The 12,309-nt window shown below is 26.7% G+C and overlaps 1 protein-coding gene across 3 annotated transcripts; it reads left to right on the top strand.

The window, feature by feature from the left end:
* Positions 1-645: 645 nt before the first annotated feature.
* On the top strand, positions 646-12,273 carry LOC127067589 (ATP-binding cassette sub-family G member 1-like). 3 transcript variants are annotated; one of them, XM_051002687.1, is made up of 12 exons: positions 646-798; positions 4,550-4,811; positions 8,576-8,693; positions 9,186-9,375; positions 9,603-9,748; positions 9,832-10,073; positions 10,219-10,418; positions 10,536-10,704; positions 10,781-10,881; positions 10,982-11,137; positions 11,202-11,442; positions 11,508-12,273. In XM_051002687.1, the coding sequence occupies exons 2-12, from the start codon at positions 4,643-4,645 to the stop codon at positions 11,675-11,677; spliced, it is 1,902 nt and encodes a 633-aa protein (XP_050858644.1). In that variant the 5' UTR covers positions 646-798; positions 4,550-4,642; the 3' UTR covers positions 11,678-12,273. The 3 variants fall into 3 exon arrangements, with proteins under 3 accessions (XP_050858644.1, XP_050858646.1, XP_050858643.1); XM_051002689.1 differs by having other exon boundaries at positions 783-915; XM_051002686.1 differs by lacking the exon at positions 646-798 and adding an exon at positions 805-1,015 and having other exon boundaries at positions 11,508-11,822.
* Positions 12,274-12,309: the final 36 nt, after the last annotated feature.

Raw genomic sequence — 12,309 nt, 5'->3', positions numbered from 1 at the left:
CGACGATATAATTTATCTTTTTTCGAAGTTTAAAAAATAAAAAGAAAAAACCGATTCACCTCTCCCGTTTAAAATGTTTAAAACTGAATGACATCTTCCATTAACAATATGTTAATTCGAAGATTATTATGACCGATCACGATGATCTAATACTTGTGTTAGCACACGCATATAATCATTAAACTATCAAATTGTATAACTCGTCATTATAATATTATCCATTACGTAAAATCATATTAAAATTTAATTGAATTTATATATGATCCAATATATCCAAAATTTTTCATATTTTTTAATGAACGAAAAATTTCGATTTGATTATTATAACTCATTACAACTCAACTATGTACTGTATACGATAATTGTTATTATTTTCACTGATATGTCAGATAACAGACATATCAACAAACGATTTAATATTCCTCTCTACGTTCGTTTCTCGTTTTTGTCTCTCGATTGGATAGAGAAAGAAGAAGAAAAAAAGAGAAGAAAGAAACACGCCAGAATAGAAGAGGAGGAGGAAGAGGAAGAGGAGGAAGAAGGAGAAAAAACGAATTTGAGAGATCGTAAAGTAATAGAGGAAGGAAAGAAGGTCAACGATAGAAGAAGAAAGACAAGAATAATACTAACACGTAAGAAAAAAAAAAACAAGTATACAAGCCCTACTTGAGTTCCAATTCGGAGCATGCGTGGTAGTATCGTATAAGCAGCGGCGTTCCTACTATAGGAACTCCCCCAAGTTAAAGTCTAGAAGGCGTTAGCCAAGCTTGCAGTCAGTTTGCCGCCACTATTCGCACGGTATACACATATTTTTCTTCTTTCTTTCTTTTTCTGTCTATTTCTCTACCTCTGTTTTTCTCTTTCTCACCCATGTATTTTTCTCAAGAGTTACTTCGTTAGAAAATCGTGAGATAGGTATATCTTAAGATCACAAGTATAGTTTAGATTTAGAAAATTCAGATAGTGGGAGATCGTGAGAGTGAAACAGAAATAGGTTATTCTTCTTTCTTTGTGTGTGAGTACTATCTGTCTGTCTGTCTCTCTCTCTCTCTCTCTCTCTCTCTCTCTCTCTTTCTCTCTCTTTCTCTCTCTTTCTCTCTCTTTCTTTGTATCTACACCGACGAAGTTCATCTCTTTTACTCTATCTCTATCTCTATCTCTATCTCTTTTTCTCTTTCTCTTTCTTTGTCTTTCTTTCTCTACCTCTTTTTCTTCCTATCAATCTTCTACGTTCGTTCATTCGTACGTTCGCACGACGTACATATACGTTTATTCGCCCAATCGTTTCATAAAGATATTCATTATTTTAATCTATTATTAGATTTATATGTAAAGAAAATTCTGTACGTACGTGTGTGCACGCGCGCCCGTGTGTGTGTATGTGTGTGTCTGTGCATATGTGTTTGCGTGTTTGTATACGTGTTCTTTTTTCTCAAACAAGAGAAAATAATATTTTTAATATTTTCTTTAATAATATGTGTACGACATTCATTGATATTGAGAATTTATTTTTATTTCTATAAAAAAACTTGTTTCTTTCGCACGATATAAATTCGAGTATTTAATAGATTAAACATTTATACTTATTATTTATACAAATTTTTATCTCTCTGTTTGTCCATTCGTCTGCCTATCTGTCTATCTGTCTCTCCTCTCTCTCTCTCTCTCTTTTTCTTTCTCTCTTTTTCTTTTACGTGTTGCATACAGAATCTCGTGTTTCATACAAAATTTATTAAATGCGATATGATAAGGACTTGTTTTGTCATTTTCGTTTCAATCTGACTTACGAACGAATATGTCTTGCTTAAGAAAAACAAAATAAAAGAAGAAAGAAAAAGAAGAAAAAGAAATAAAAAAGGGATCATGGGTCTTTTCTTACGAGCAGAATATTAAGTCATCTGGCATGATAAAAAAGTGAAAAGAAAATTAAGAAACAAATTTGATTGAAGTTATATTTCCAACGCATTCAGTTGAAAATTACAAATGATTTTAGTTAATTCCATGATCACGAGTACGTACATTCGTGTTAAACACAAAAAATGCTAAAAGGAATTAGAAACATTTGTCGAGAAAAATTAGAAACGTATTGTAAGTTAATCGATTAAATTTAGCTAAGGTCAATCTTTTTTAAATGAAATAAAAAATCGATAGAAACGAAAAAAAATATTTACTTGTTTTCGATTTGTTATCTTTCTATTATATCTTTACCCGTGATTTTGCGAGTTAATCTTTTACACATCTCGATCAAATTTCATGATAGTGATTAATATTTTGATGCGTTGGAAAAGAAGATTATATAAATACAATTTTCATTCACTTTATCATTTCACTACAGTCGAATTTTCATTGATCGATCAATACATTGTAAAATTGTAACTTTTTTACTTCTTTTTCTTTTCTTTTTTTTTTTCTTTTTTTTTTATCACTTCGACACATACATTAAACGCGTTATAAATATATTGAAAAGGTTTTTTTAGTAACTGTTCTAATGGAACATTTCGTAAAAAAGAAGGAGAATATTTCTACGACTAACTTCAATAAAATTATAATTATATATATCCTAACGTTATGCAATAATTATCGAGCATTGAGAAAAACCTGAATTCTTAATAAACTCGAATAATGATTTCTAATTGCGTATTATAATGAAAGAAAATAAGGATTAAGATGAGGAAATTATATTTTGTAGGTGTTGATTATAACGATATTCAATCGATGAAATCTAATCGTGATTGAATATATTACACACACGAGTTATAAATTCTATCGGCCATAAACATTAATATTTATATATATGTATATAAACTTGCGTAAATATTTGTTATTTTTCTAATTAAAATGAACTTTTTATCAAACCGGTTTTAAATGTGACAATATTATTGTAATCAAAGCGTCGATTTTTTCTTTTTTTTTTTCTTTCTTCATATTTTTATCTTTCATTACATTAAAATGGAACGTTTAATAATTTATACTATCGGTGGGTTAACATTGTCGAATAATTTATTTTTGATATCTAGCAAAGTTTTTCGAATTCAATGCATGTCACGTAAATTTTTATTTGATCGAGGAAACACAAACATTTCTTTGAAATATTAACGACCCATCTCTCTCATTGAGTTCTAATTCGATATCATCGAGCAGGTAGAATAAACGCATGCGCATATACAGTAAAAATAGAGGTTGATGAACGAGAAAAGTGTCTGCCATTGATTAACGTACCTATTCTTTTTTAAACATATTTGTATCACTTTCGATTTATTTAATGCCTTTTGTAATACACTTCAAAGAAAAAAAAAGAGAGAGAGAGAGAGAAAATTATTAACATCAACAAAGACATTGATTCGACTTATTTTTTATGAAAAGAAAAGAATAAGAAAAAAGATCAAAAAACAAGTATTTTGAAATATTATTTTATATTTGATTTTACAATTCGCACATAAGACTTTGTTTTGAACATATTTGAAGATGTTATTTTTACATAATCATATAAATTCTTCATATTTTCCTACAACAAACATACAAGTATAAAAATAACGAAATACATATTACTATATTATTCCGTATGTCAGTGACGCAATGTTAGCAATACAATCCGTCTGCAATGATCATTTTTTATTCTGAATTTGAATATATTAATAACAACTTCTTCGCTCACTTTTTTATTCGTATAAGAGTATAATAGTTTAATCCTATAATCGATTTCTTCTCATTACGTGTTTATAAAATGAAAAAAAAAAGAAAAAGAAAAATAAGGAAAAAGAAAGAAATTATTCGTTTTTATTTGTTAATATTTAAACAAATAACTTTTATTAGAATAATATGCATGTTTTGTTTAAAATAATCACTTTTAAATATTACAACCGGAAATTTATATTCTTGTAAACTTGACCAATTGACATTTCACTAATCGTTGAACTTATTTATCGACCTACATATCTGTCTTATTTATTTTTACTTACATATCTATGTTAGTTATTTCGGGTGATTAAAATTAGAAGGAAAAAAAAAAAGGAAAAGAAAAAAAAAGAACAAGAAAAACTCAGTTCTCTTTTTTTTAATGATTAGATCAATAGATAACAATTGGTATTATTTATTTAAATGATATACTTTTTACAGAGAGATATTAATAAGTTTTAATATTTCTCAGCATTATTCTATGATTCATTCATTATATATTCATTGCTATGCATTAATGTTTTTCATTGAATAGTCCTTATTTATATATGTGTAAAAACTCGAGATACACATAAGTAATCTATGATGAATGTCTGTTTAGATAAATGTCAAAAGGTCGCTTATTATTTCATTACTAAATATAACATGAAACAAAACGACAAAGAAATAATTTTATTACTTACTAATTGTAAGTATAAACAACAAAGTTTATGAATAACGTTGACAGTAACAAATATTGCATTAAAATTATTCACAAAATAAAAGATAAAAAAAACGAGAAAGAGAGAAAGAGAGAGAGAGATTCGTCTCTCGACGAATATATTTAATCAAAAATTAATTTAATTCACAATTGTTCTTATTTTCTGTTTTTCAGAAATAAACCAAAAACCGGATCAATTTTCAAAAGAATGCATCCTGCATTGAAAACTTTTTGAATTATCAAATACATTGGTGGTAAATATTCATCATGGATTCAAATGTAAACATATTCAGTAATTCAGAAGAGAAGAACGATATCACAAAAGATAAATCGTACAATATCGAAGTCTCGACGGATTTAGGACATCTTATGAAATTGGAACCATTGGACATTGAATTCAATGATATAGCTTATAGCGTGCCGATAGGAAAAAAAGGTAAGCCAGATAAGAACAAATTATTCATATAAAAAAAGAGAGAGAGAAAAAGCAAAAAGAAAAACTAAAAAACATCCATCGTTATTTCCTATCGACAATTTTATTGATACACGTTGGAAATAAATTGTCTTCTTTTCTTTTCTTTTTCTTTTTTTTTTTTTTCTTTTTTTCCATTTACATGCTCATCCTATTTTAAAATAAGAAATTCTAAAGAAGATAAAACAAGTTCTGTTTTCTTTTCTTTTCTTTTTTTCTCTTTTTTTTTCTCCTTTTTTATCTTTTACCACGAAGGCCACATTACCTCAATTAACAATCTGAATCATTGCATTTCGAAGTATACGTCATTGCGTACGTCTGCAGTAACATATATATACATACATACATATACATATGTATGTACATAGATAATAAAGATAAAAGATAAGAAATGTTTTTCTCTCTCCTTTTTTCTTCTTCCCTCGTATTATTTTTCTTCTTGTTTCTTTTTTTTTGTTTTTATCCTATGAACATTCTATATCATTATTAGACCGAACGTGTTTTTCCTTCGAATAAATTCTAGTAAAGATTGCAATGATAAAAAAAAATATAGTTGAAACATTAGCGAGAGATGCGATGGATAAAATTAAAGATGCTTGTATACTTAAAAAAAAGAAAAACCCACAAGATGTTATGCAATCGATCAATCGATTGAAATAATTTACCATCAATTTTCATTTCACTAATTATCGATTTGATGGATAAAAAAGAAAACTTAAATATACAAATGATTTAACAACTGTTAATTAACAATTTTTCAAGTGTTTGAAAGAGTGTTTTTAAGAGAGAAAAAAAGTATCAATGATAAAAAAAAGAGATAAGATAAAAATAAATATTTCAAATAAGATCAGTAGAAATTATTTTATAAAAAATATCCAAGAACATAAAAGCAGAGTCACGGTGAATGTCCGAGAGATATATTCTGTTATAATTATTATCATTCGGGATAGCATTATAGTGAAACAGTGACGTTTCACTTTCTATCCACCCACAACATGAATCTTTCTCACTCTCTTTCTTTCTCTTTCAAAATAAAATATCAAATGAGTTTCTTTGTAGTCATCGATTACGTAATGTTTTAGATCCATACATTTACATCGTTTTTTATTTTATTGAATCGTTAGAAATGCTTTTAACGTCTGTTCAAAGTTCTTCACTAATGATGCAAATCCTTGAATATATGTTTATTTTCATAATTACATAAAATAGCATTGATAATTTCCATAAAACGGCTACATTTATTTTAACATAACGTAAACATTTAAATGATAATAATTTTTATAATTCAATTAATTTCTTCGTATAATTACGAATTCTACAAATCAATTTTTAAAGTTCAATCGATCATATTTCATTCACAAAAATATGCAATAGTTAGAAGTGTCTCATACATATGTATATATAAGATAACTTTATAATTTATTACCGACGTTTGATGATACTCATAGATTTGCATAATTAATGAAATTTAACATTTCGTTGAAGCTAAAAATTAGTATAACCTCGATTAGAAAATCCCTTGAGATAGGATAAAATAAAGTAATTCGCTTAAACGATAATGTGAAAGTGATGAAAAGAAGTATGACAGTGAAGGTTACTACTTTCATCGATAATTCTTCTTTACTAAAAGGCAAACCCGTTCGTATCGTTTAAATCGAAAACTATTCTGAGTTGACAAGAAACATCATTGAAATAGTCGAGATACTTTCGTTATAAACATTTCCATTAAATTATTGCTTTTATAAATAAAAAAAAAACTGTGAACTTGAAAAATTATTACTTTGAATGATTTTTACTTATAATTAACAAAATGATATTCTTATTAAAGTTAGTTCTCTCTATCTATCAATCTATCTATATTTATTTCTTAAAATTTATTAACATACATATATTTCATTCTACTGATTCATAATTACTATTAAATTTATCCTTCTTGGATTAAATAACTCCAAAAAATGATCTTATCATACTAATGTATATTTAAGAATATATGATTTTTTCTAACAAAATATTATAAATGTTTCGTAGCAAAAAAAAAAAAAAAGAAAATTAATACTATCGACATATCATTTCTTTAACACATTAATTATTTCTTTTTTTATATCGTTTACGTTAGGCAATTAAAAAAATCTGAATGCGTGGATATCTGTAATTTATTTTCATATTCGAAGTTCTCTTTTTTCTCTTTTGCTCTTTTTATATTTATCAAAGGAAAACGTAATCTACCTTAATAATTTTTCATTTATCTTATAATTATCTTTCTATATCACTTTAATAAAAACTTGTTTAATTTTATTTTCATTAAAATATTGATAAACTTTATACCAACTTAAAATAGCCATCTCTGTTAAGAAAAAAAAAATATATATATACATATATATATATATATATATATATATATACATAAGCATTAGAATGTTCGTATAAGATCCTTAGAACTATAACTAAATAATAAAAACATGATTAGGATAAATCGTAAACTCTATTATAACAAAAAAGTATAAAAATAGTGCAGAATGCATAAGATCTATCCATTCGTTTCTAATGTTAAAATTTCTAATGTCAATGATAAAAAAATGAAAAGAAAGAAGAAAACGATATTACCAGTAGCCTTTGTAAAGTTTGTTAACGCTTAAATTGTTAAGACTTAGAAAAAGAAAAGAGAGAAAGAAAAACAGTCTTTTGTACGCTCAAATGCCTCGTAAATCTTCGAATTATGTTGAACGTTTCCGTACTGTGCAAAAGATGCGAATGAGTGTGCACTTTTACGAAGCAGGAAAATACCAAAGAAAATGTAATATATAATAGAAAGGTTAAATTGCTTTCCGCTTGCTGGAGACGTCAACCAGTTGGAGAACAAATGCTTTTGTAGCCAATGATTTGTTGCCAGAGGCGAGAACAAGAAAGAAAAAATGGTCTTCTTTTATAATTTGAATGACTATATTGAATTAAATTAAATACATAAAGCATAATAAATAAATATATATATATATACACACACACATATATATATATATACTTATATATGTATACTTACATAGATATCTATAAATAAAAAAATGTACCTCATAAGTTTAGCATATATATTATGAATAATACTAACGCGAAGATCATCGTTTTAACTCGTTATTTTCCTCTTTTTTCATTTTATTTTTTTAGATATTTTTAAATATTATTCGTCTTGTTTTTTAATATATGTATATATCCACGTGTTTAATATTATCATATATTTTTATTCGACATTTATATTTTTTATATATAGAATTTTTTTATATACAGAAAAGATATGTTCTTTTTTTTTTACAAATTTTTTACTTTTTCTTTCATTTCTTTTCTTCTTTTTTCCCTTATTTTATACAATATTGCTTGCTCATTTTTTTATACTCATTACATCTACCCATGTATATATTTATGCATGCATACGTAGGATTACAATTAAGGAGAAAAAAATAATTGTTTAATTATGCTTGAAAAAAAAAGGAGTGGAATGAAAATTACTGATGCTACTGATTTACATAATGCAACGTAAATATTATGTGCAAAAATTATTGAATAAATTTTTATTATTTTAAATTATTTGCAATTCCGTATCACATATTACATTTGCATATTGCTTCTTACATATATTCTTGCAAGATCTTCTTTTTCTAATTTATGCATGAGTAGATAGAGTACGAATTTCTTATTCGTTAATAACGCATTCCCATCTTTTTATCTGGCTTTTATAGGATCTAAAGTAATATTAAGAGGAATCAGTGGTCAATTTAAATCCGGTGAATTGACCGCCATTTTGGGTGCTTCCGGCGCGGGAAAATCAACTTTATTAAACATTCTTGCTGGATATAAGTAAGTATTAAATGAATCCATAAAATATTATAATTAGAGAAAGAAGAAAAAAAAAGATACAAAGGAAGTGTTTTAATGACTTGTTACGTTTAGCATAATTAGAATTTAAAATAGATATTTTCCGACCGATGGAATGTAGTAGTACGTGTTAAAAGTAAAAGGTCATGAATATTTTGAACTCGAACGTGGCAAGGGAAATTAAACTTTGAATAGATTTACTTTGAAAAAAAATAATCTAAAACCAAGTTAAACGATGATTAAATAAATTATCGATTCGAAAAAAAAATTTTGTTATAAAAACGTTGATTAGAATATCAGTTATTACGTAATTTTATAATCATATTATGCTCTTAATTATCGATAAACTAGTTTACGATATCATTGAAAGTGATCTATTTAAAGGAACTTCTTTTTTTCTCTTTTTCTCTCTCTTTTCTTTTCTTTCCTTTTCAATTTCTATATGTTAATATCATTATATTATTTTTTTTCTAGATGCGAAGGGGCCACTGGTTCGATAAATGTTAATGGACAGCCAAGAGACGTGAATGAATTTAAAAAAGGTTCTTGTTATATAATGCAGAATGATTTAATTCAACCTAAGCTTACTATCTATGAAGCAATGTGTTTTGCTATCGATTTAAAACTTGGCTCGAAGTTAACGAAAACAGAGAAATCAGCAGCAGTAAGTGAATAATTCTTTTTTTCTTATTTTCATAAAATTAAAATAAAATAAGAAAGAGAAACAAAAAGAAAACGAAGAAAAAGAAATATAGTAGTCGTAAAAATAATTAATATTTTGATATACGTATCCGATTGTACTATCTCTCTTATGAATCTTATTTTAATCTGTTATTAATTAATTAACACATTATACGAATATAAATGTATAAACTTATAAAAAAATTTTAGATAAAAGAAATCATGGAAATATTGAGATTAACTAATGCAAAAAATACAGTTTCTGAAGAGCTTTCCGGCGGTGAAAGAAAAAGACTTTCGATAGCTTTAGAATTAGTTAACAACCCACCAGTAATATTTCTCGACGAACCCACCACGTAAGTTATCAAGAACTTTTCTTTTTTTCATCTTTGAGAAAAAAAGATATTGTAATTTATAAAGACAATCTTATTCTATCTAGAGGTCTCGACGAGGTATCCTCGGCGCAATGCATCTTACTTCTTCAAAAATTAGCAAAACGTTTAGCGAGAACCGTAATCTGTTCGATTCACACACCAAGTGCATCGATTTTTTCTAAATTTGATAATGTTTACGTTATGGCAAATGGACAATGCGTTTATAGAGGATCTTCCAATAACGTGGTATCGTTTCTTCACCAAATTGGAATTGAATGCCCGATTCATTATAATCCAGCCGATTTCAGTAAGTCATTTCGAAAGAAAACGAAATTTTACGATTTCATGTATTTTTTTTTCTCTTTTATATTTAACAAAAAATTTATATCATTATTTAATATCATATTTTATATGATTTTTTTTTTCTTTTTCTTTTTTTTTTCTTTTTATAGTCATTGAAGTTTCGACAGGAGAATATGGACAAGACTACATCGAACGAATGATCACTTACGTAAATACAAAATTACCAATCTTATCGATAACACGATCTACCAAAGAATTCGAGCTTGAAAGAAAACATCCTAGAATTTCATGGTACGAACAATTCGTCACGTTATTTAAAAGGATGATGCTGCAGTTGTATAGAGACAGAGTAAGGAATACAACAAAGAAAGAGAAAAAAACATTAAAAAAAAAATTTGTCACATTTGTGTAAATTGTTTTTATATCATCACTTTATCATTATAGATTATTTGTTTGTATTTTTCAGAGATATGTATACCTCAAGATATCTTTACATCTCTTTACGGGTATTATGAATGGTCTATTATTTTTAAATATTGGCAATGATGGCTCAAAAACCCTCTTCAATTTTGGTTTCTGCTTTATCTGCTTGATAGTCTTTCTTTACATACCGATGTTACCAATATTATTACGCTGTATGTAAAAATTTACTTAAATTTCTAAAAAATTGAAAAAAAAAAAGAAGAAAAACTATAATTTTTATTATTTCAGTTCCTTCCGAGGTCCTTCTGGTCAAAAGAGAACATTTCAACAGATGGTACAACCTCAGTCCTTATTACTGTGCTCTCTCTCTGTCTTATATTCCTGTACAGGTTGGTATATATCTACATGTATATATAAAAAAAGAGATTTAGATTTTAATATTTAGATTTTAAAGAAAAAAATATATACTTATGATATATAATTTTACAGTTTTTCATAACATTTATATACGTTTCAATGGTTTATACGATCACTGGACAACCTCTTGAGTTACCTAGGATAAGCAAATTTTTTGCTATTTGCCTCCTTTGTGCTTTCATCGCTGAAAGTATAGCTCTATCTATTGCCTCTACATTGAGTATGGTGGTACGTAAAATAAACTTATTTTATATGTTTAAGATTTATGTATACTATAAATCATATGTTTCAGAATGGTATGTTCATTGGACCAACAATAGCAGCTCCTTTAATGTTACTCTCTGTACAAGGCATGGGAGATCCCGAACCAATGCCTATTTATCGCACAGTAGTAATGTATTCAAGTTATTTAAGATATGGACTGGAAGGACTCATAGTAGCAACCTATGGCTATAACAGAGAAAAACTGCCATGTCCAATAGAAGAAATTTATTGTCACTACAGTGCACCGAAAGAATTATTGCGAACAATGAGTAAGAAATATTTCAAACAATTTGTAGAGTTTCCTAACCAAATTATACGTTCATTTCTTTTTCAGAGATGGAGCATACCGTTTTTTGGATAGATATTACAGTCCTTATAATCATTCTTATTATCCTAAAAGCAATTACATTCTACTTATTGAGACAACGAATACAACCAAATAAAACTTTTCAAGCTCTCCAGCTCATTGGACGGATAGTAAAGAATCGTTTTAATAGTACCTGATGACTAGTAATTTTAATTAGAATAGTTTTCAATGATGTTAACTTGAAAATTTACTTGTATTATACTACTATTATATTTTGTAATGGTAACTAATCAAAACTTTTTTTATCAAAACTTTAATTTAGAAATCAATGGAAGATTTTAACTATTTCTAATAGAAAAAGACAATTTTAGTTGAAATTTAATTCCAGATTATATCAAGGTCTAGGCCTTATAAAATTTTACAAAATATTAGTTAGATATAAGAATAATCTTTTATATAATCTTTTATATATATTAACAACTCTCTGACACAACTCTCTTGTTTTTATAAATATTATAGATTGTGATTATTAAGAGTATTGTACAAAATATTATTTTTTATATTAACATATATCAAGAGTAATAATGAATTTAAGTACTATGAGTCATTAATGTTCCTGATACAAGCACAAAGAAATATAGACCAAGTTCTTTCTGCAATTTGTGAACTTTAAAAGAATGTTTATCAACTTCGAACATATAGATTAGTAAATCTAATAAAAATATAAAAGTGGCACTAAATATTTTGTAAATTTAATAAAACAAAAAATTGTTATGCGTACCTATACAAGATTACAATAACTGGCAATACTTTTTAATTTATAGAATCA

This window comes from Vespula vulgaris, chromosome 11, assembly GCF_905475345.1.
Source record: "Vespula vulgaris chromosome 11, iyVesVulg1.1, whole genome shotgun sequence".
Taxonomy (NCBI): domain Eukaryota; kingdom Metazoa; phylum Arthropoda; class Insecta; order Hymenoptera; family Vespidae; genus Vespula; species Vespula vulgaris.
The sequence above is the reverse complement of the archived record's forward strand: the minus strand, read 5'-3'. Positions and strand labels throughout refer to the sequence as shown.